Source organism: Elephantulus edwardii, unplaced genomic scaffold, assembly GCF_000299155.1.
Source record: "Elephantulus edwardii isolate Elephantulus edwardi_28Jun2011 unplaced genomic scaffold, EleEdw1.0 scaffold00010, whole genome shotgun sequence".
Classification (NCBI taxonomy): domain Eukaryota; kingdom Metazoa; phylum Chordata; class Mammalia; order Macroscelidea; family Macroscelididae; genus Elephantulus; species Elephantulus edwardii.
Window position 1 is genome coordinate 24,222,678 of NW_006399760.1, and position 23,585 is coordinate 24,246,262.

Below are 23,585 nucleotides of genomic sequence, written 5' to 3' on the forward strand. Positions count from 1 at the left end.
TTAAAAGAGATATATGATAGGGTATTATGATTATCACAAGAGTCCAGTATTAAGGTTGCATAGTGGAGTGTACTCGTTGTTGTGGCAGGACTGCGGGGGGATTATATACCAAAGGAGGAATTTTTCTTTTGCTTTTCAAAGAGAGGAACAAACTGGGGAGGGGTAGGGCTGGTCAGGGAGAAAAGTGCAATAATGAATGAATGGAAATCCAAAAATTTCTGTAAATGTTCATTAAAATTAATAAAATAATTTTTTTACAAAATCTATGTATACAATTATATAATATATAACTTTAATTGAGAAGAAAGTTCAAATACAGTTGACAGAATCTGAGTGCTTTTTTCCCTTGGCAAAGAAAACATCATTTTTAGGAAATTCATTTTCCAGTTAAAATACCCATTCTCAGCTCTAAACTAAGGATAATGAATGAAAAGATAGGTTTAAACAGATTATTTTAAGGTGTATTTGTGTTTGTATGTATGTACGTTGAGTCAATATACATGTTTGTATACTGAATCCAGAGAGAGAAGGGATTGTTAACCAAGAATATGAATTCCATCAGTATAGAAAGAGAAGAATAAGGAATTGTGGCCCAAATACACTGGGAAGGTACGCAGAAGACTCCAGCAGTGTCATCACAAAGAGGTAATGAAGATGAGAGAGGATCACTGGTGGACCTAGTGTCATGGAGGGCACATTTCTGCTTTCGGTATAAGAGAACTGTTTAAAAGGGCTATGTGATTAGTTATCATTGTCATGACAGGAGTCCAGAACAAATGCTACACAGTGGAGTGGACCTGGGGGTGGGGGTGAGGGATTGTATAACAATGAAAGACTTTTTCTTTTACTTTTCAAAGAGAAGAGTGAACTGAGGGGAAAGGATGGGCAGGGAGAATAGTGCAATAATGAATGAATGGAAATCCGAAGTCTCTGTAAATTTTCATTAAAAGTAGTAATAATAAAAAGAGGGGGAAAATATAATTCCAAGTGGTATGCCTTAAGTTACTTGCCAGATTTCTTTCAGATAGAAAAAACAGATAACGATGGTCCAGTAGTCTCTATATCCTTACTCTATCACTGTTTTCTGATTCTATATACAATTCCATCTTCACATAACTATGTGTATAATATATATTGTGTGTATATGTATATTTGAACCTACCAGCTTCTCCAAGGGAGTGATCTCTTCCCCAAATAATTGAAAGCCTTGGAAAACCTATTGGAGGCTCAGCTATGAGTTGATTGTAACTCGATGACATCTATTCTGGGGAGCTTTGGTGATTTAGTAGATAGAGAGTTGACAGTTGTGCTTCCATCCCAAAGGCAAGAGGTCCAAATCAACCAGCTGCTGTATAGGAGAAAGATGGGCCGTCTCTTGCATTGTGATTTGTAGCCTTTGAATACCCACTGGAGGATAATCTGCATATTAGTTATGACCCAGTTACAGTGAGTTTTGACTGTATATGCTCAACTAGTTCCATGTAAGAAAAGCTAAGTACTTTTTTCAGAATTTTATCTTTTTTAAGTTTCATTATTTTTTGTGTGTATACTGTCAAATTGCATCTGACTGGTCTAGGAGAAGATTGCCCCTCCTTCTCCAGCAGAGCATCTGGTGGATTTGAACTGTGTTCCTCTGGGATTTCAGTGCAGCTCCTTGCCACTAGGCCATCAGAGCTCTCTAGAATTTTACTTTATATTTGTTTCCTTACAAAACTCATATACATTGTGTTTTACACTATTTTTCATTCACAATGTGTTTCATACAATCATAAAAGTAATCACAGTTTGGTGGGTGGAGTGAGGAGCTGAAGGAAATGGGAAGCATCCAGCAGGGGCCTGAGAAGACAGGGTAATAATGATGGTAATAAAGTACTTTTTTGACTGCAGGTATAAAATTAAGATTACCCTGGTAATGATAAATGCCTTTATTAAAAACAAACAAGGTAAGGGAGCTCTCGTGGTCTAGTGGCAAGAAGTTGCACTGCAGTCCCAGAGATAAGCGGTTTGAAACCACCAGATGCTCTGCTGGGGAAGGAGGAGCAATCACCTCCTGTACCAGTCAGATCTGATTGGACAGTGTACACACACACACACACACACACACACACACACACACACACTAAAATAAAATTAAACAAAATTTAAAAAAACAAAACAAGGTAATAAAAATTAACATTTCTAAGGTCAGTTAGTAAGTAGTTCTGATAGCCGAGTAATAAGGCGCTCTGCTGTTATCTCAAAGACACACGGTTCGAACCCACCAGCTGTTCTGTGGGAACAGGATGGACAGTCTCCTGTGCAATTTACTGCCTCCCAAAACCCAGTAGAGGGTCAGCTATGAGTTGGTTCTGACTTGATGGTACATGTTGTTACTGTTGTGTGTTGTTGAGTCAGAGTGGTCTCATAGCTGACCCTCCAGTGGGTTTTCAGTGGAAATGAATTGCACGAGAGGAGACTGACCATCCTTACGTGGAGCAGCTGGTGGATTTGAAACCCGTGACTTTGGGATTGCAGTGCAATTTCTTACAAACTAGGCCACCAGCAAGACACTTACATCAATATGACTTTGTACTGAATTACAGCTTCTGTCATGCTGCTTTGTTACTGCCTAGGCTACATCAGTCCCATCAGCCAAGGCTCATTTTTAAAAACTGGAAGTGCTGGGCAAACTGGGAATTCCCAACGACTAGTGAGCCCCATCTTGGAGCAAATGACTTTGGCTTGTGCAGAAACCCGAGCTCTCAGGTCATTACTCAGGTGTTTCCATTTCCCTGGTCTCCATTGTAACCTACGCTCTACCCACTGTAGTTTAACAGCCATCCTTTCTTCCTTTCACTGCAGTGGAGGACGTGGCTCCTGCCCAACTCCTTCATTCTGTATCAGTCTGCCAGGGAGGTCCAGTCATGCTTAGTTTTTCATTGACAACAATTCATTGAAACACATCCAGGAGAAGGCCAGCACTGCTCATCAGTTCCTAAAGATGGTCAAGCAGTTCCTGCCAGTCACTTTCACCTTGAAATAGAGTGCTCTTAAAGATTTTGTCCCCCAGCTCTAACCTGTAAGCGCTTCCTTATTTTGGCAGATTTTGGTTTTGACTGTGGAAAATCAGGCCTTACTCCCCACCAATAAATGTAGTTGCAACACTTGTGGGATCCCTGAGTGACTGGTATACCACTAATAACAGCTCTGAATTTTACAGGAATTAGGTATAAAATTAGCAAATAGAATCATATGACCTAAGGAGTCCATATAAAGATCAAGTTGAATCATTGGTGAAAGAATTGTTGTGCTTGAGTGTTTGATGCTGTGTGGCTAGGGCCTCACTGTGAAGATGCAATACTTATTAGCACATTTAATGGTGTCACTGCCTTCATTTGTGTTGAGGTGCCAATTGTTCTACTCACCACTATGACTGCACCATCAGTGTAGATGTCAACTCTGTGAAAAGGGTAAATAATAGCTTAAGATTATTAGAAAAATGATTCAGACCTCACAGACAAAGAGCCTCAAGACTCTTGGCATTTGAAGACTACACTTTAAAAACCGCTCCCAAATCCTCAGTCTGTTATTTGGGGATGGATGGAAGCAGTTATGTTTAGCTGAGAGCAGGATACTTTTGATTAAAACCCAGACTATCAGGGTGAGCTTGGGGCAGAATACAAAAGAAAAAAAAGTGTGTTTATGAAAGGAGCAGTGGACAGACCTCTGGTATTTGCCTGTTGTTGGCCTGAAGTCTTTGTTCTCTTCAACAAAGAGACCTTGCCTTTCATGCTAGCCTTCCTAGCACACCTTTGCTTGATTTCATTTGATTTGTTGTGCTTCAAGAAGGGTGCATGGACTGGAAAGCACACCTTTGTTTGATTTCATTTGATTTGTTGTGCTTCAAGAAGGGTGCATGGACTAGAAGGCATCTGCCTTCTAGTAAGTTCCAAGGTCTGTGGTGAAACCACTATAGGCTTGCCAACAACTCCAACCCTAGAAAAATCCACAGCTGCCACTGAAAATCTGTTATTGTTTCCCTTTCCTAGCTTCAATCATTTGTGTATGTACAAAGAAGCTGTGAGGCTAAGTAGATGAAAGAAGACTTGGTGGTAGTCCCTGTTCTGTTTTTGAGGGTTCTTTTGTGTAGGCGTTGTTGGATGACTTCCTGTCCAATGGAGACTTTATTCTTCTGGGAGGAATGGAATTCTTGTAGGAATCTCTATTCCTTCTTGATGACTAAGAGTTAAGAGTCTGACAGTGAAGTAGGAGATATTCAAGTCAAATGTTAGGAATATTTCTGCAAGGTAGCATTTATGTGATGTTGTTTTCAGCAGAGGTTTTGGAACCTTTTATAATTCAACAAAGGCTGTCTCTTTAAGTGTGATAACAGTACATTTCTTATTTAAGGTGTAGTATGTTCATAAAATGTCACATGGGGATTTTATTAGCCCTTTGTTTCTTTGTCAAGGTCGTTTATTCATTGAGCAAAGTAGATGCACAGGAAGTAAAACTGTCATCTGAAAGCTTTGACTGCCTGGTGCCAAACATGGGTATTTGGAAATGTCTGGAAAAGTGACTGACGTTTACACAAGGGTGTTTAGCTTTACAAGGATGAAACCTCTGGCTTATTATCAGGTGGCTTCCAGCCCAAGATTGATCTCAACAGTGTATTCATTTATGAGGAAGGAGGGTTGAGTAGATTTGTAGAATACTTTGCGCTATTTAGCTTTCATTGGTTTTTATTCTAGTAGAGTGAGATAAGGTGGCTTCGTTTTGGAACATTTCATTTAGATTAACATTTCCATGTTTAACTTCCAAGGAAATCTGGAAAGCAACAACAAGTTGGAATTGTCTGCTTCGGCCATGGCAGTTACTGATTATATGTGAAGGAAATGTCAAGTTTCTGGGAAAAGTATAATAAACCTCAATGGCCATAGAACACCCCAGAAATGTGGTCTTGGGGGTCATTGTGGAGAATAATGCAGAATATGCCATGGACAGCCAGAAAAATATGTCTTGGACTCTAAGGATAGAGTCGCAGATGGTAAAACTTACTCTTGCGTCCTTTGCGCTTTTTGTTAGGAAGGGTCAGTCCTAGAAAGGTGAAGAGTCAGAGAAAGAGAGGAAGACTCGCAACAAAATGGAATGGCACAGTGACTTTATCAGTGGGCTCATAAATATATTACAGATTGTGTAAGGATCGCTCAGAACAGGGCTAGGTTCAGATGCATTTTTAATAGGGGCAATATGCATTGTAGTCAGCTTAATGGCATCTAACAACAATAACATTGTGTTTATTAGAAATAAATGCCTTTGAATTGTGGTGTTGGAGAAGAGCACTGAATAACTCCTGTGTGAACTTCCAAAAGAACACACAAATCTGTCCTAGAGGAAGTAAAATCAGGGTGCTCCTTGGAAGCCAGAATGGTGAAACTTCATCTCACTTACTTTGGATATATTGTCAGAAGGGGTCAGTCCTTAGAAAAAGACATCATGCTTACAAAGGTCAGAGAAAGAGAGGAAGACCATCGACTCAGTGAATTGATAACAGTGACCATGAAAATGGGCTTGAGCATGTTGAAGATGGTGAGTTAGTGCAACATAGAGCAGGTTTCAGATCTGTTGTTCCTTGGGGCTCTCTGAGTGGTAGTCAGTTTGATGAATAATGTCAACAACATAGCATATAGTAAGGAACATTGGTGGCACAATGGTTAAGCACTTTCTTAACTAATAGGTCATCAGTCCTCATGGGAGAAAGAGGTGGCAGATTACTTCTGTGAGTATTACAGCCTCAGAAATTGTGGGGCAATTCTCTGTCCTATAGGGTTATAAGCCAGTAACAATGACCTTTGATAGGGTTATGGCATTCCTAACCCTCAGATTATTGGTGATGCTTTTCACCTAGTACTTACTATTAAATAACTGTTTACTCCATGTGACCCTGAAAAGAAAACAGCTTTTGTTTTCTGCTAGACCCTGAGAAGGGCCTTTTAATCAGCCATTGTACATAATAGACAGTGCTCCTCCAGTGGTGCCTTCCTGCAGGGAGCCCTGTGGATCACAAGGACTTATTGTGAGAAGAAGAAAAAGGTCTAGAGGCACAGGCGCCAGGCAACAGGGCAAGAAGGAGACACTTAAGCAAGGGCCCTTTAATTTTTATATAACTAACCCAGAAGCATATTTTATAACCATCTCATAAGAGGCAAGCCTCATTCTGGCTGCAGACTCTGTGGAGCACCCTGGAAGCTGCTGTTGGGGAAGCCAGAGATTGTTAGCGACCTTGAAAGCATCCTGAAAGGTGGCCACAGGCAGGCAATCTGGTGTGCATTTCAGCATTGCCTTGCAAGAAAATGTGCTTTATTATAAGGCTTTTGTAAAATCATCTTCTCTTGGCTGTCAGTATGGAAGAGAATTCTCCCCCAGCCTCTGCCTGCCCTTTGAGACACTTTCAACTCTGGCCTCTTTTGCATCAAGGGCCCGGCTTTATCCAAGTGGGTTGGGAGATGATTCAGAAATTTTGTTCACAGATGTTTGAGTACATAGTTGAGTTGCTTTTTTTGGCAGAAGTTGTGCTTTTTTACTTTCCTCCTCTTTTAAGTGGAAATGTATCACCCTTGTCCTGGGAGTGAACAGCTTTATCTGGGTGCAGGGCTGGATTTATCAGCTCCACCAGCTTAAGTGAACCAGATGCTGGGAGATAGTGGTTTGGAAGAGAGGCTTGATACCCAACGTCTGTGCAGCCAAGATACATCTCTTTGAATTGTGTTTTTGGAGAGGTTATACGCATAGTCAGTTTGAGAATATGATGTTATATTGCCATGCTGAGGGAGCTCTGGTGACCTCAGAGTAGGGATTACACTGACAACCCAAAGGGGAGTTCAGATCCACCTACCACTCCGTGGGAGAAAGATGAGCAGTGTCCTCTGGTGTTATTTATAGCCTCTGAAAACGGCTGGTGGGTCATCTATGAGTAGGTTTCAACTCCACAGCACATAAAAACAACAGCTGTGCTGAGATTAAAATTTTCGTTTTTAACCTCAATGTTATCTAGGAAAGGGCTTTTATGATGCCTTTGTTAGCAGTGAAACCTTGTGGTTTTATTAATAAAAAGCAAACTTACAAAGCAAAAGCTGTATAAAAAGCAAATCTAGAAAAATGAGATATGTAAGAGAGAGAGAGACTCTAGGCCCTAGATGGAATAGATGTGAAAACTGAAGCCCAGAAAGGTTCACGCAGGGTCCAAGGCCTCACCAGAATAGTGACAAGGTTTGACTTATAACCAGGTTTTCTAGTCTTTGTCTAATATTCTGTGGAGTTTGTTTTCAGAATTCCTCACTTGATTTCAGAATTCCTCACTTCATGAGTGTTAGAGCTTAAAGACGCAAGGAGAGGCCGATGTCAGGCAAGACTCCTTAGGGTTGGGACTTTGGTGTATTCATTTTCCTCCAAGGGCTGGTGGCGTAGTCCGTACCGTGTTGCATTGCTAAGCTTCTGTCTCCAGCTGCTTGAATACATCTACCAGCCCCTCTACAGGAGAAAGGTGGACAGTTTCTTCTCCTTTAGATTTATAGCCTCAAAAACCTGGTGGATGGTCTCTGTGAGTCAGAAGCCACTTGGGGCAGTACGTTTGTCTTTATTTTTAAATTAACTTTGGTGAACTCACTCATGCTTTTCAAACTCCATATTAGAGTATATGCTTTTGCTAGGGAAGTGCTGTAGTGATTTGCACTGCTAGGCCAAAGGCATGGAGTCTCTGACAGTTCAAATCCACTAGCAACTCCAGTGGAGAAAGATGAGCCACTCCTTTCTCTCTGACTTACCTCGGAGACCCAGGAGAAGGGCGCTATTAGTCGGAACACACTAGATGGGGCAGTGAGTTTGACTTTTGAGCTACATTCTTCCCCAGGCAGCCCTACTCTAGGTTAAGCTGTAGGCTACTAACTGAGAGTTTAGCGATTCACACCTCCCCAATGGCTGTATATGCCAGTCTTTACTTCTGTATAGATTACAGCCAAGAAGACCCTGCGGGACAGGAATACTGTGTAACACACAGGATTGCTTTAAGAGCCAACGCGACTACACCTAGCAACAGCAGATAATGCTTTCCTGGAGCATACATTTTATATTTCTTCTGGTTTATTTAATTTCTGGTAGCCCAGACATTAGTAGATTTCTCAGTCCTGAGGAGGAAGAAAGTGTTCGATACACAGGAGCACTTCTCCGTCTGATACGCTTTCATAAGCATTTCAGTAGTTTCTGCCCTTGCGTTTACTCTTCACCCCACCTACTTCAGTGACTGCTTTTTACTGATACAGAAAGTTGGTGAGAAAGTTACTGGGAGCCTGAGAAGCACCAGTGAATACAAAAGCCAAGCAAAGCAATGACAAATTTCAGTTGCAATAGTACTTAAAAAAAAAAAAAGTTCAGACCATTCATTGCCTGGCCTTTTTGGCAGCTGGAAGTCACGTGCAGCCTCTGTTCAAATGTGTGCTTCACTTTTATGTATTTTGATGAAGCCCCAGAGAGCATCCCTTCTGAGGCCCGTGTGTAAACTCCAAAAACAACCAAAACTCAGTGTCTCACTTCTTTCATCCTCATCCGTTTTCTAAAACGAGGCATATTTCAAAGAAGGAAGAGACATGCTCAGCCATGACGGTCGTGTTTTACCAGCATATGGGGTGGTCCAGATGCGAGCAGTGTGAGTTAGGAGGCCTTTCTTTGATGTGGGACACGACTCTACCAACCGCTCCAAACACATCTTTCCGTTTCCTGTGGGGTTGTAGTATACACTGGTTTAATGATTGTGAAAGTATGTAATAGACAAATGGAATCTGGTTAGCATGCTTTTTGTTGCCTTCAGCAGAAGTGAGGGCAGGTGAGGGGCCCACGTTGTACCAGTTCTACCCCGAGTTTGTTAGTTGAGATGGGCAGCAAAGCAATCTCAGCCTTTCATAGAGGTCGCACAGCAGGTAAAGACGATGGTTAGTCAGCTCATTCTTTGGAGAGTTTCCTGAACTGGCCTCCATACTGGCAACATGCTACTTCATGAATTTGGACCCAGTTCACTAAGTACAGAGTTGCTGTAAATTGGAAGATGTTTCCTTTAGAAGATTAAAGGTATTTCTCTGTTTCCTAACACACACGTTCTCAGCATGGATTTGCCTGTTGACAGGATGAGGGATTTCTAAAGAAATTCTTATATACAAGTCTTTATAAAAATTTGGGTCCTGTCTACTGGACTAGTACCATGGTTTTGAGGAGCTCTACCCAGCATGATATTTATCTAATATTACTTGTTCTGGTTTTGATTAACCATCTCTTTTGATTAACCGTATACCTTTGCTAGCAAAATGCTTTTTTCCAAGGATAGACTCTTCTGACAACTGGTAGAGAGGGTCAGTGAAAAAGAGGAAGACGCTCAACAAGGTGGATTGGCACAGTAACTACAACACTAGGTTTGAGCATGATGGAGATTTGACAGTGGCTCAGGATAGGACAAGGCTCATTCAGATCTGTTGTTCATAGGGTGGCCATGAGTTGAAGTCAACTAGATGGTACCTGACAACTTTGGTTAATAGGGCCTAACTGGTTTGTTTTGTTGCTGTGTGTATATGTTTCCCCAGCTACATAAAACCTATTTTCTCTAGTGTCCTACACACAAGCCCTGATTGCTTACTGTTGTAATCACCATAAATAAGAATTGATTAGATAGCAACAAGTTTATGCTGCTCATGGACAGTGAGTTAGTACCTGCTGTATTCCTTTAGGGTACAGCTGTAGTAAATAGGTCTCTTTAATTTGTGTTGCAAAACTGGATATTGAATGAATTGAAGAGATAATGATCAAATTATCCAATTTACTGTTTATAAGCAGGAAAGCTGAAGGTTTAACCAATATTCTAGTTTGATCTTCTAGTTTCTAAGTCCCTGGTTCCCAAATACATGTCCAGCAACTCAGTACTTTTAGTGTTAAAATGTTTTGGGGTTTTTTTTATCACAGAAACTGAGCTATGAAATAACTTTGAAACAGATTTCTTGGCACACACAGCACAGGAATTCCAGGAGTTGACGTATATTTAAGATGACAGTGTGAAGAGTGATCTTATTTCTTCCCCTCCCCCCATATACATTGTGTGGTGGGTTTTAAAAATTTTATTACCTCCTTTTTTAATGGTTTCCATATAATAATACCTTCACCTTATGTTTCATTCATATACATTGTTTTATACAGTCTTTCATTTACATTGTGATGCAGTCATTCATATGTTGCCTTTTATATAATGAATTACGGTTGATCTTTGTCAATTATTACCCTGTCTTTTTGAGTCTAGTTGCAGCTTTTGTTCCTTCCACCTGCAAACCTCTGCTGTCCTAGTGATTTCATTCCTTCCCCTTTTCTGTCCCCTTCCTCCTGTCCCCTTTCCTTTTTGAACATTTATACACAACTTATTAGTTATCCTTCTGTTTTTACAGTAATGTTCTTATGCCCTTATGAGACTGAGTTTATTCTGCATAATGCTCTATAGTTTATCTATCTATCTATCTATCTATCTAGTTGTATAGTATTTTAAGAAATTGTTTTCCATTAGTATTCCATTGTGTGAATGTACCACACTTTCTCCATCCGTTCATTTATTGATGGGCATTTGGCCTGTTTCCATTTACTTGCTATTGTGAATAACATTGCCATGAACATAGGTGTACATATCTCCATTTGTGCCTCAGTTATAATTTCTTTGGGGTATATTCCTAGTAATGGGATAGCTGGGATTTGTATAGTCCACCTTTTGTGGGGACACCAACCTGCCTTCCAGAGTGGTTGTACCATTTTACAGTCTCACTGGCACTGCATGAGAGTTCCAGTCTCTCCACATCCTCTCCAACGTTTATTCCTTGCTGTCCAGTTAAGCTTCATTGTGAGTAATTAAAAAAAAAATTATGATTATCATAAGAGTCCGGAATGAAGGTTGCAGAGTGGAGTATACTCGGGGTGGGGGTGGGAGGGATTGTATACCAATGAAGGAATTTTACTTTTTAAAGAGAAGAGCGAACTGGGGGTGGTGGGGGGCGGGGAGAAAAGTGCAGAATGAATGAATGGAAATCCAAAACTCTGTAAATGTTAATTGAAATTAATAAAAAAAATAATTTCTTTGTTTTAAGAGTGAAAGTTTCTAGAGCCCTTCCCATTTCTGTCCTGTAATTCTCACTTTCATCAATCCTATTATCATGCTCTTCTCTGTCTTCTGAGCTTAGTTGTTTTGTTATGTGCCTTTGGGTTGGAACCAACTCATAGTTGACCCTCCACTGTTTTTTCGGCTTGTACAGGAGGAGATTGCCTATCTTTTTCCTACAGAGCAACTGCTAAATATGAACCACTTGCCTTCCGGTTGGCAGCCACTAGACCTCCCTTAGTTTTATCTATGGGCAAATACTGCTCTTTTGATTTTGTTTGAGTGTTTTAAAGCAATCAGTACCTCCTCGGCATTCTTGTTCATGTTTTAGTGCTGTTTGACCAGTATCATTTGCCAGAAAGTTGAACCATGGCAGTCAGTTCCATTCTAGTTCCAGATGTAAAAGTGACTAATGGCCCTCGTTTTAGGAGTTCCACCATTCTCTGTCGGTGAGCCTAGAGATTTTTACAGATTTTTCCCCTCTCATATTTTTTGCCCATTCTGTCCAACACTTTCTGCTGTGAGCTCTTCTAGAATGATCAGCACTGGCAGTAAGATCCCAGCTAGTTTTGGCTTCTGGATCGTGAAGGTTGAGGTGCCCATATTCCTGTGTTTCTGTCATCGTCTCTAGTCTTCTCTCTTTTTGTTCAGGGCAAGAAGACAGCAATAGCTATATTTTTAGATGACTGCTCAAAAGCTTTTAAAACTCCCAGTGGCTACTCACCAAAGTGGCATGTAGAACACTATCTTTGTGGACTGTTATTCCAGTTAACCTTGATGTCACCTGTATATTCTTTAAAATAACTCCTTAGTCTCATCCGTGGATACTCTCATTCCATATGTCTCAGTGTGGATCTGAGGAATATGTTGCATTTAGAAATTCCATGTATGTTTCTAGTGCACAAATATAACATGTATTGATGTTTAAATCTTAGTCCTTTTTTTCTTGAGAGTTTTTAGAAGTCTGTATCTTAGATACTTTTGGAATACTTCGGTTATCTTCTTATGTGAAATATGTTGACCTGAACCTTTCTAGGCTGTGTGGGAGGGGATTGTTGTTCTGTGCTGTCCTTCAGTCAGACTAGAGATACTTGATTTATGTATGTGTGTCGGGTTTTCATTCCTAAATTGAGGTCACCAGATTACGCCAAACACTTGCCAACCTTCTAGCATTTCTGACTCGCAGAGCTTTTCCCTCCTGGGAATTGCACTCATTATAATTTTTCATTGATAGTTATTGCCTCTTCTGGTTCTTACTGAGTCAACAGAACTTTAATACTGAGACCTGCCTTGAGCCTGCCCGCTAGACCCTAGAAGGTCTCTCTTGTCTTGGTACCACCGCCACCTCAAACAGACAGAAACAGCTCTTCCCTTGAGAAACAAGCGTTTTGCTGTTGGAGTTTCTCATGAAGAAGTTTCTGGCTATATAATTTGGCCTTTTCTAATCATGTCTTAGCAGTTTCTACCCACTGGACTAGAGAAACATGGCCCCCAGGTACAAGGTGTACCTGCTGCCAGTTGTCTAAGGAGCTGGCCTGCATGACTCATCTTTGTCTTCGGTGAGACATTTGCTCTAGAGGCCTGTTAAATTCTCTATTAGTAAGCCTGTTGCTGTTCATTCAACTCCAGCTTGTGGGAACCCCAAGTGTGCCAGTATAGAACCATGTTTCTAGGATTTTAAATGACTGATATTTTAGAAGTTCACTAAGCCTTTCCTCCAAGGCCTCTCTGGATGGACTCAAACCTCCAACCTTTTAGTTTGTCTCTTATGTATTAACCTTTTGAATCACCCAGACATTCCTTTATACTCTGTGTTGCTAGGTGCTGTCAAGTGGATGACATCTCCTGGTGACCCTGGGAACAGCAGCTCTGAACTGTGTTCTGTCCTGTGCCATCCTCATGATCTCTGCCATGTTCAAGTCCATGTGGTGGTTGCACTTCCTTCAAGATAGATTTGTTTGTTCTTTTGACAGTCAGTGGTATACTCAGTACTCTTTACTAGCACCACAACTCAAAGGCATTTATGCTTTCTGTAGGAGCCTAAAATGTTGGTGCCTAGGGACTGGCTAGAGCAGGGGAACAGCACAGTATCTTCTTTAACTGTCGCCTGTGGCCTTTGAGGAGTATCAGAATGCTTTCTGGTGTTTTTAAATAATAGGTGCACTGTGTAACCCCTATGCAACTGAGTATGTGGAACTGGACTTGCTGGGGAGTGAGTGGGAGAGATTAATACATTTTTACAAGGCTGTACATTGGAACCAATCTCCATTCTTGAAACACCTGCCCTGCTAGACTGGACACATCCTCGGCTCCTCAGTACCTGTAATTATTTTTTTTTATTAAGTGAGGTCTGGGTAAAAGAACAGTAGTCATCATAATACTGTAAATTATGGTCTCAAGCTTTTTTTGGCGGAAAAATACCATGTTGTTTTAAGACTAAAAGTTCCTCAGAGGGTGAGAAATTCACTCCCAGCATAGTTCAGACACACGAACTCCTCATAACCTTTTATTTCAAGTTCCAACTCACAGAGGTCCTAGTGGTTCTTGGTTGATCCTAGAACATGATGGAGAGTGTTGTGAAGTGTGTTTTGTCATGAGTATTCATTCCTCCTCTATTCAATGCAATTTGGCAAATATTGAGAACTTACAGCAAGGTAAGCATTGTTGTAGGTCCTGAGTAATGAACAAAATCACAATATTCCTTAAAGAGATTTTTATCTTCACCAGAATATGTGTGTTCATTGAATACATAATTCAGTGGCAGGATTTAGCACAGTGGATCTGCAAGATCACATATTGAATCAGAGGATTCCGTTTTGCATGAGAAACCACGATTAAACTTGCAAAATAAACAGAAGACTTGGCCTTACTAGACCAGTTATTTTGAGTTAGGCCAGGTTCGCGGTCCTTAGGAGTTGAGAGAAACTTTTTCTGGAGGCTAAATGAATAAATAAACCTGTGGGAACAGCACTTTGTTCTGAAAAGGAATAGTGGATTAAATGTTTGTTCCTTGACTTTGGGAATGAATTTGCAGAGAAGCATTTTCTGCTACAAATCTTTTTTTGACGACTCTGTACTGTTTTTGTGTGTTTGTATTTTTGGTTTTTTGTGTTGTTGTTTTGGGTATGTTTATTGATGAGCATAAAAATTTTGCCATCTCAGGATTTTCTACATGTAATATTCTATGGCATTAATCAATTTTTCAGGTTGTGCAACCATCTGCTCCATTTGTTTTCAGAGTTTCACCCTGTGCTTCAACTCCATATATTTAGCTCCATGTGTATGCAGATAGCTCAGAGTCTTGGTGTTTCCAGTATTCTATTTGCCCATTTCACCTACTTAAAGAATTAATTTGAGTTGGCTGAATGATTTAGGACTCTGGGATGTTCTTTACAAGTAACTGCAAATTTCTATCTTTCACCATTAGCAGGTTAAAATAGCTTTCCACAGTGTCTAATTTGCTTCTGTGTTATTGTTGATGCACTCAAAGCATTTGAATCAGTTTGACACAATATGAAAAATTTGAATGTACCTTCCTAAGAATTTTAATACCAAATTATTTGACATTTTTAACCCATCTGTGAGTTTATTTTTACCCCATCTGTTTTGAAAGTAAGGGTGGGGGTGAAGAAGTAAAGTGAAAGACGGGTCCTTGTTTACCATGAACTGCCTTCTGGGCTTCTGAGTGTGCTAGAAAATGGTGGGACTACAAAGACAGCCGATGAAAGAGAAGCACATCAGAAAGGAATTTTAGAATGAGAGAACATGAAGTGAAAAAGGATCATTTTTTGGTTCTGGCTCATGTTGCTGTTTGTGAGTTAAGTAGCTTAAAAGAGAAGTAAATAGAGTGTGAGAGAGGAAAAAAAAAACCCATAGATACTCTGGAAGTAATTATTAATGCTGAAGATTGCATCTAATTTTGGACTGCTTGTGTTTGGACTTTCACATGTGTGATGAAATGTCTGTTTCAGGTTTGTGGAGAGAAACAGCGCTTCGAGAAGCTGATGGAACATTTCAGGAATGAAGACAATAACATAGATTTTATGGTGAGTTGTTTCAACATTACTATCAACAAAGCACACTCAGCAGTTTTTCCTAACCCCACTAGGTGTGTGTGTATATATTACAAAGGACAGGAAATTGAATATTATATGCTATCGATCGAATGTAGTGTCCTTCTTAAGCTGTTTTTTCCATTCTGGTATTTATTACCTCCATATTTTATAGTATAGGCCTGATTATTTATAGCAAACAAAAGAGAGGATTCGTGCAGTTGGGAAAAGAAAATGAACAGGTAAACATTTTAGGAATCTTTAATAGATCCTGGGAGTTTTGAGTATTTCACCTCCTATATCAGCTTTTTCAGACCCCAGGCAGTGACCTTCTGACTACATTCCCAAATACTACAATACTTGACAGTGTATATATATCTATCTCTCTCTCTCTCTCTCTATCTCTATCTCTATCTCTATCTCTATCTATATCATCTATATCTATATCTATATCTATCTATATCTATCTCCCAAATTAAGGAGCCCTGGTGACACAGTGGTTAGGCACTCAGCTCCCAACCAAAAGGCGGGGAGTTCAGATCCATCCAGTGGCTCCAAAGGAGAAAAGACCCTGTAAAATGCAAACTCATTTCTGGTGGAATCGGAATCAACTCACAAATGATCCTGGAGTGAGTTTTCCAAGATGGTAAATCACACAGGAAGAGATTTCCCATTTTTCCCCCGTGGAGCCACTGGTGGATTTGAGCCATCAGAGAGGTGTCAACCTTGAGCCAGCAGTACAGCTCCCTACATAACACGCCACCAGACTCTCTCCTGTAACCATTCCAACAATTTAACCCTTGCGGTGGAGTATGTATGTCCTAACTTGTAGGATCCCTATAAGACCCAGTAGAACTACCCTGTAATGTCTTAATCTTCCTAAGAACAAATGGCCATGTCTTTCGCCAACAGTAACTGGTGGCTTCAAACCATTGACCTTTTGATTGGTAGCTGAGTGCCATTAAGGAAGATTTAAGCCTAGAAAACCTCTAGGACAGTTTATTCTTTCGTGTTACAATCAACTTAACAGCATACAATAGCTCTATTCTCCTATCCTCAAAACTAATAGACAGTAATACTTTCTCCAGTACCCACCACCGCCACCACCCCATGCACCGATGATGTTCCTGTTCTGGTAAGGTGATGAGGACATAACCATTCTACAGCTTTCCTTAGCAGGAGTAATTACACTTTAAAACATAGGATTCAGCAGCAATACAGTCATACTAGGGTTAAAAGAAAAAAAAAATTCTTTAAAAGACAGCTAAATAAATTTCATAACTTCTGAATTCATATACCTAAATCTTAATCATGGCCTGAAGATGCTCTGGAGACTTTCCTGAGACAAATTACCCTTGAGTTCTTTGAGATCTGCAGGCTTTCTTTTCCCTAATGCAGTCCCCGGAGGGAACGTCTGGGCTCAGGAGGTCCACACCTGGACTTAATCTTCCAGCTCAGTTCTTGCCTGCAGCAGAGACCCTAATCAGCTTCTACATTGTGTGACCATCCACAGCCTGTGCTTAGGGTACCAAGTACAGTTTTTATTTTAATTGCTTCGGTGATGGTAGAGTATAAAGTGTATTTTTACAAATTTGTAATGCTCTTTTGTGGAATCATGCCCCCACCCCCCGCCCCCAGCCCGGATTATCAAGATTTTCTGTGCCTCCTAGCCCCTGATCCTCTCCAAAATTGATAGGAATGAAGAAACACTGGTTGTCTGTTCCATAAAGCAATCTGTTTGCTCTTTAAAAGAGGAAAAACTAAATATAAAACAAGGAATCACTTTCACGTTGCCTTTTTAATACTTGTTGCTAGGAGGCTTTTTGGTGTATTTAAGGCTAATTTTTGCACTAGTGATAAATATCTGAAGAGGCTTATACCATGGCTCACCTTACCAGTTCTTTAATCTGCCTTGTTAACAGAGTCTGCTTTGTTCCTTTAGAGCTGAAGTTGCAAACAAGAAGCCATCAACAGAAAACCAACTTACAGAATTGTGATTTTTAGTCTGACCATTGCTGACTTTATATAAACAAAGTTTGGAGATAGCACATAAAAATACAGGTTTCTGATCTTCTTGAAAATGGAAAATTTTGATACCACTGGATTCTTGTTTCTTCAGGAGCCTAGTGACCTAGTCCTTTACTGCACAAAGACCTCCTGTATAGTTTATCACAGTCCACACCATTCCCTATTGTGCTTTATGTGGTCCACCTCACTCACGTATATTATCTACCAGATATCTCTGACCATTTTTGTTTATGCTGAAATTTTAATTATATGATGCCCACTCTAACACCTGCAGCTGTCTGACTACAAGCAAGAGCACATTTTCTGCCGTTCATTGGTTCACATATACATATAATGAAATAGCTCATTGAGAGATTGCATGGGTATTGTGGACTTCGTTCATGTGTCACCTAGCAAAAAGCGCATATTGTAAAGTTCAGCAGAGTGTTTAGACCTGCTTTCTCAAGAGAAATGGAAAGATGCCAAAATCTGACTGTGTTTTTCCTCCAGAAAATGAGACTTTTCATAAAACAGCCTTGGGGATACAATTAGGTTGCTCAACCTCCCAAACAACGTATCCCTCATAACATATAATATAAATTGTTTTAATATAAGTAAGAGATTTTATTTTTTTTTCTTGTAATTGTGTGTGTGTGTGTGTGTGAACAAAGGAGAAAACAGGCTCATTTTACCACAGAATCTGGGGTCATTAAGTAAATGATAGTAGAGTAGTAACCTAGAGAGTTTACATATCTTCCAGAAATATCTAAGTGTGATGTAGTCAACGCAAGGTTTAACCTTTTAGAGACACTTTTTGAAAAAGATAAAGGAAACTGGGGTTGGAGAAGAGAAGAATAATGAGGTTCCGAGAGAGAAAATGAAGCTAGACTTCTCTGTCTATTCACCTCTTGGGAGAGAAGGAGACAGTAGCAGAATTTGTTCAGCGTGTACAAACTGTTGATTAACTCTTATTCTTTCGCAAATTGGAGACTAGTTTTCTGTCAGATGCCAAGGCTGCTGATGAGGTTGTGGCTGGGAACAGTGAAACCACAGCTTTCTGTGGAAACTATTTGTTTAAGATGAAAATATAGATGAAAGCTATATTACTATCATATTGGTATTACTGTCTTATTACTATCTTGTTGATACATGGTGACTTCATCGAAGTGATTATCTTATGGAAACATAAGAGATTTCAGAAGTTCTTTGTCTTAAGGTTCATTTTTTTTTACAATATACTTGTCATTATTTGTATATTTTTATACAGTAAGCCTATATGATGTTTTAAGAAGAACTTTTCCCAAGATATAATATACCCTTCAGTGTATTTCAAATGTACTGCTCAGTGGTTTAGAATATTCACTATATTGTCCAATTATCCCTGCAGTTAATTTTATAACAGTTTATCCTTCCAAAAAGAAACTCTATACTCGTTAGCAATCACACTCACTTCCCCCACCCAGAACCACATTCTGTCTCAGGAGGCTTGCCTCCTGGATATGAATAGAATATATGGTCTTTTGTAACTGACTTCTTTTCACTTGTTACATGCTATTGAGTTGGAATCAACTCATAGTTGATTTTCTAGTGATTTTTCAAAGCCAGTAAATCACATGGGAGTAGATTTCCCAACTTTCTCTTGAAGAACAGCTGGTGGATTTGAACCATCCACTTTTGAGTTGGCAGCACAATTCCTTAGCAGTAGGCCACCAGTATTCCCTACATCCTTTTACTTAGCATGTTGTGTCTATCTTATCCCTTTTACTTAGTATGTTGTTGTATATATCAGTCTTTATTTAATATCCCACTATGTGGATCTGCCATATTTTTTTTATCTAATCATTACTTAATATATACTTGGATTTCTCTCATTTTTGGACTGTTATGAATAATGCTACTTTGAATGTATTTGTATACTATATGAATGGAATTATTCTTAAATTATGTAGAGTGTAGACAAAGGAGCTGGATTACTGGGTCACATGGTAAACCTCTATTTGTCTCAATGACTCTGCCCAATTGTTTCCAACCTTAACTGTACAACTTTACCTTTCCAGCAGCAGTGTATGAGGGTTCCAATTTCTCTGCATCCTCCCCAGCACTTGTTAGAATCTCGCATTTTTATTATAGCTATTAAAGTAGGTGCTAAGTGATATTTCATTGGTGTACTTACATAACTTCTTAATCTTAGGTTATTTAAAATGCTTAAAAACCTGATAAAATGGAACAAAAGGAAATTAATAAATGAACTTGAATTTGTGAGACTGAGAAAGGAAATTTGGAGCCTTTCTAACCCTTTGTAATTTCATTTCAGGTGGCCTCTATGCAGTTCATTAATATTGTAGTCCATTCAGTAGAAGACATGAATTTCAGGGTTCACCTCCAATATGAATTCACCAAATTGGGCCTGGATGAGTACTTGGATGTGAGTATAGCTCTCAAATAGGAAAACTGATTTTTCTGTTCACCCTCAAAGGTTTTGTACCATGTTGTTGTTGTTGATCGCCTTCGAGTTGAGCACAACTCAGTGACCCTATGAACAAAAGGCCTGAAGCCCCTCTACAACTATCGACATTTATCAAAGTTCATAGAGTTTCCAGAGGCATATTGTTTAGGAAGTGTAGTGAGAAAAGGTTTAAAATTCCATGCAGCAAACCCTGTTGTGTCTGTTAATTAAGGGGAACCAGATCTGAGTGAATGACTCTGCCAGTGAAGTTGGATTCTTGCAGACCTCTTGGGACCTCAGGCTGTCTTCTGGCAACAGATGCTTGGACCAGAGTTAGATAACCTCTGGGATTGGCAATGGTTTTTCTTTGCTTTTGGGCTCTGTTGGGGTCAAGTCTCATTGCCCTCTTCCTCCAACTGTTGAGTCATTTACATTCTTGATCACTCTAGGGACCCTATCTAGGCAGGGAAAGGCAAACCAGGATGACTGTGGAGTGATGAGTAAATACTTAGAATAAAAAAAAATAATGAGGAAATGGATATTATAAACTTCTCATTTAGCTGTTAAGCTGTCCTTAAGGTTCCTGTGGCTATGGAAGATCCACTTCCAGTTCTTGGGAGATGGGAGTGGTCTTCAGTTTCTTTTTCTTACTCCTTTTCAGAATTTACTCAACCCGTTCCCTGAAGTTCTGCTAAGAAACAGGAAGTTGATGTGGAAGGCATAAATGGACTTCGGAAACTATGTTTGTACAGGCCTTTGACCCTTAGATGTATTTACATATTTTATTTTCCCTTCTGTCTAAGAGTGATATGGTGAGATTTGGTTCTTGGTTACCTTAGTCCAAGGTCATTTCTAGTTAGGAGGAAGGTTGAGGTACCCTGGGATTTGTAGAGTTGGACTGCCATGCCCATTAGGCCTGCTGCTGCCTTGTGCTGTCAAGCCGACTGTGGTTTCTAGACACTCCTGGTTACAGAGGAGACTGCTCCTGAGGCTGTGATCTTGGTGGAAGCATTTCCTTCTCTCATGTAGATCGAGAGCTTTGAACCACCCACCGTTTGGTTGTCAGGCAAGCTGAACCGCCTGCACCACCTAAGCACCTGCCATTATGGACAAAGATGAGGATTTGTATAGACTGTATCCTCTTATGTTGTAAAGTAGAACTTCAGAGTTGGTTACTCTGGGACTCTTGGCCTAGCTTTCCAAATAGTTGGCTTGCCATTGGATAGACTGTCAGGGAGAGGCTTGATGGATTTCTCTCAGAGTTGTTTGAATTATTTTCCTATTTGAAGACTTTACTACTATCACAAAACAATATAACTAAGAGGTTGGCTTCTCTACTTTGAAATCAAGCTTTACCTGTATCTTCGTAGTCCATATGCTCTGAGAAATGCAATATTTGAACAAAACATGGATGTCTAGCTTCATAATGGTCTTCTGGGTTACATTTTTTTTTAAATTCTACACAAAAGACTTGGAGAAAGACATGATGTTGGGAAGGGTAGAGGGTTGGTGAAGGAGGGGAAGACCTTCAACCAGGTGGATTGACACGGTGACTGCTGCAGTGGGCTCTTGTGTGTCAGGAAGTGTGAGACGGAACAGAATTCAGATCTTTTGTTCGTCAGATTGCTATGAGTCGTATCAGACTTGGTGGCACCTAACAACAACACCAACACCACCACCACCACAAAAGGCTAGGTTTTGGACTCCAGGTTACAGTGACAGTTATTTTCTGTCAATCAATACTCATTATCCTTACTCTTGTAAAAAAATTCAATTAAGCTACTAATTCATTTTCTCTCTAACCTTGCTCTTATTAAACCTTTGTCAAATATGCTGAAATTAATGTGTAACAAGTCTCTTAAGACTAGACTAAGTTGTGGAATTCCAGGTAAGTCCTAGGAAAAATGTCAATTCTTTGTAGAATTTATGTAAAATGGATTATCTTTTAAGATTTAATATTCTTTCAAGATACTGTCTTTCTTTAACTTTCTGATGTGTTCATTCTAGACCCTAATAGGCAGAGATGGTTAGACAGTAATATAAGCACATAATGTGTAAGTGCTTTGTTAATTTATAGTAACCCAACTTTGTAAGTACATCTTCCATGTACCAAGTGTTGTTCTGACCACACCACATTCCTCAGAATGAGTCTTATGTGGGGAAAATTCCATGATTGACTTTACCTCTAGCTTCACCTTGAAACTAGTCAAGTTTCATTTGGTTGCCAAACCCTGGGATTCAAGGAATATGGAGAACTTCCTGATAGTTGTTTTGAGGAGCCCTAAGCAGCTCTTGATGGGTAGTAGCTAAGGGAAACATCAGTGGAGAAGGAATGTGCACAATCTATCAGTGTCCGTGTCCCCCCCACCCCCTTCCTGCCTTATGTCCCACACACACATACTTGGGGGTAGGGGAGGCATTAAACAGGCAAAGATCCCACCCCCTCCATCTTTTTTCTGCTACACAGACACCCTTTGGGTTTTGTGTTGCCTGTGACTGCTACTCCCTTTCCAAGCTGCTTTTAATTTCTCCTGTCATCTTCAGTTTTGCATACTTTAAAGTACTCTAGGTTAGAATAAATCTACACTGGATAGGGAGGATTAGAGGAATAATTTGTGTGCACTTGGGAGAGGTTATTCCCCAGAAGGTAATTTAACTGATAGTATTTTCTTAGGCAGTCACTTCATAATTCTCTTAAGGAACATGATACATTAAACTTACTCTTGGAAGAAACCAGACAGACACACATAGACTGTTGGGGGATTAAACTCTCTTGCCACAGGTAATGCTAACACTGCTTTATCATGCATTTTGGTTATTAGAAGCTGAAACACACCGAGAGTGACAAGCTGCAGGTCCAGATTCAGGCTTACCTGGACAATGTTTTTGATGTTGGAGCTCTGCTGGAAGATGCTGAAACCAAGAACGCAGCCTTAGAGAGAGTGGAAGAACTGGAAGAAAATATTTCTCATGTAAGTGCATCCCAGAAACGGAAAAGTTGCTTAGGTTTCAATAGTCTGTGGCACTGAATTAATGTTGGCTTTCTGGCACTCATTAGAGCATTTGGAATGCATCAGTGCACTGCAGCTTGGGATGGAGAACTGTCAGACACACTGCTAGGGATTTTTCCCCAGCAAGTCAATTTGTGCTGTTTAAAACTAAGTGAGGTCTGTCACCTTGGCTTAGGTCATGTACCTGCTCAGTTCCACTGAGTTCAGATTTCCTGTCTGTGTCAGAAAGAGCCTCAGGAGAGTTAAGTAACTGTCTTACCCTAAAGGTGAGCGGGAAATCCCAATCAGAATGGGAAACTGACTTCAGGTGATGAAGAATCTTCTCTGGACATGAGTCGTCTTCTACCTGAGGTGTCCACATAGGCCCAGCAGACTGGATGATCTGATGTCTTTTTCATGCAAGTCTGCACATTCCTTCTTCTGGTCCCTTCCATTCTATTGCTAAAGAGAATTTCAATGAAGGACATTTTCAAGAAAACCTGCGAGCGTTTCCATGTATCCTCTTCTTGAAGAAAAGTGCTCTCTCAGAATGAGATCCAGCTTAGAGCTGGGCTCATTTATCTCTGAAGGATCTTTCTCGCCACAGTTCTGAGTCTAGAGACCTTTCGCTTTTGCTTAGCTGTTTGTTCATGATGCACATATTTAAATACTGAAAGAATGAATAAAAATATTTCCCTAAACCTCAATCAATGACTTATTCATAGCAAATACATATTTTTGTTTGCTTTTTCTTTAATAATTTTAATGAACATTTACAGAGAATTTGGATTTCCATTCATTCATTGCTGCACTTCTCTACCCGCCCAGCCCTCTCCCCCGCCCCCCAGTTCACTCCTCTCTTTAAAAAGTAAAAGAAAGACTCCCTCCTTGGTACACAATCCCAAATACATTTTTAAAGAGATATAAACGCAGGTTAT

The 23,585-nt window shown here is 40.0% G+C and overlaps 1 protein-coding gene across 1 annotated transcript in view; it reads left to right on the plus strand.

The window, feature by feature from the left end:
- The window catches only part of FMNL2 (formin-like 2), a 375,555-nt gene that overhangs the window by 316,067 nt on the left and 35,903 nt on the right, over positions 1 to 23,585 (plus strand). Inside the window, exons 10-12 of the mRNA XM_006880775.1 lie at positions 15,124 to 15,198; positions 19,526 to 19,636; positions 22,480 to 22,629. Of these exons, the coding sequence (XP_006880837.1) occupies positions 15,124 to 15,198; positions 19,526 to 19,636; positions 22,480 to 22,629 (336 nt within the window). The remainder of the gene's footprint in view (positions 1 to 15,123; positions 15,199 to 19,525; positions 19,637 to 22,479; positions 22,630 to 23,585) is intronic.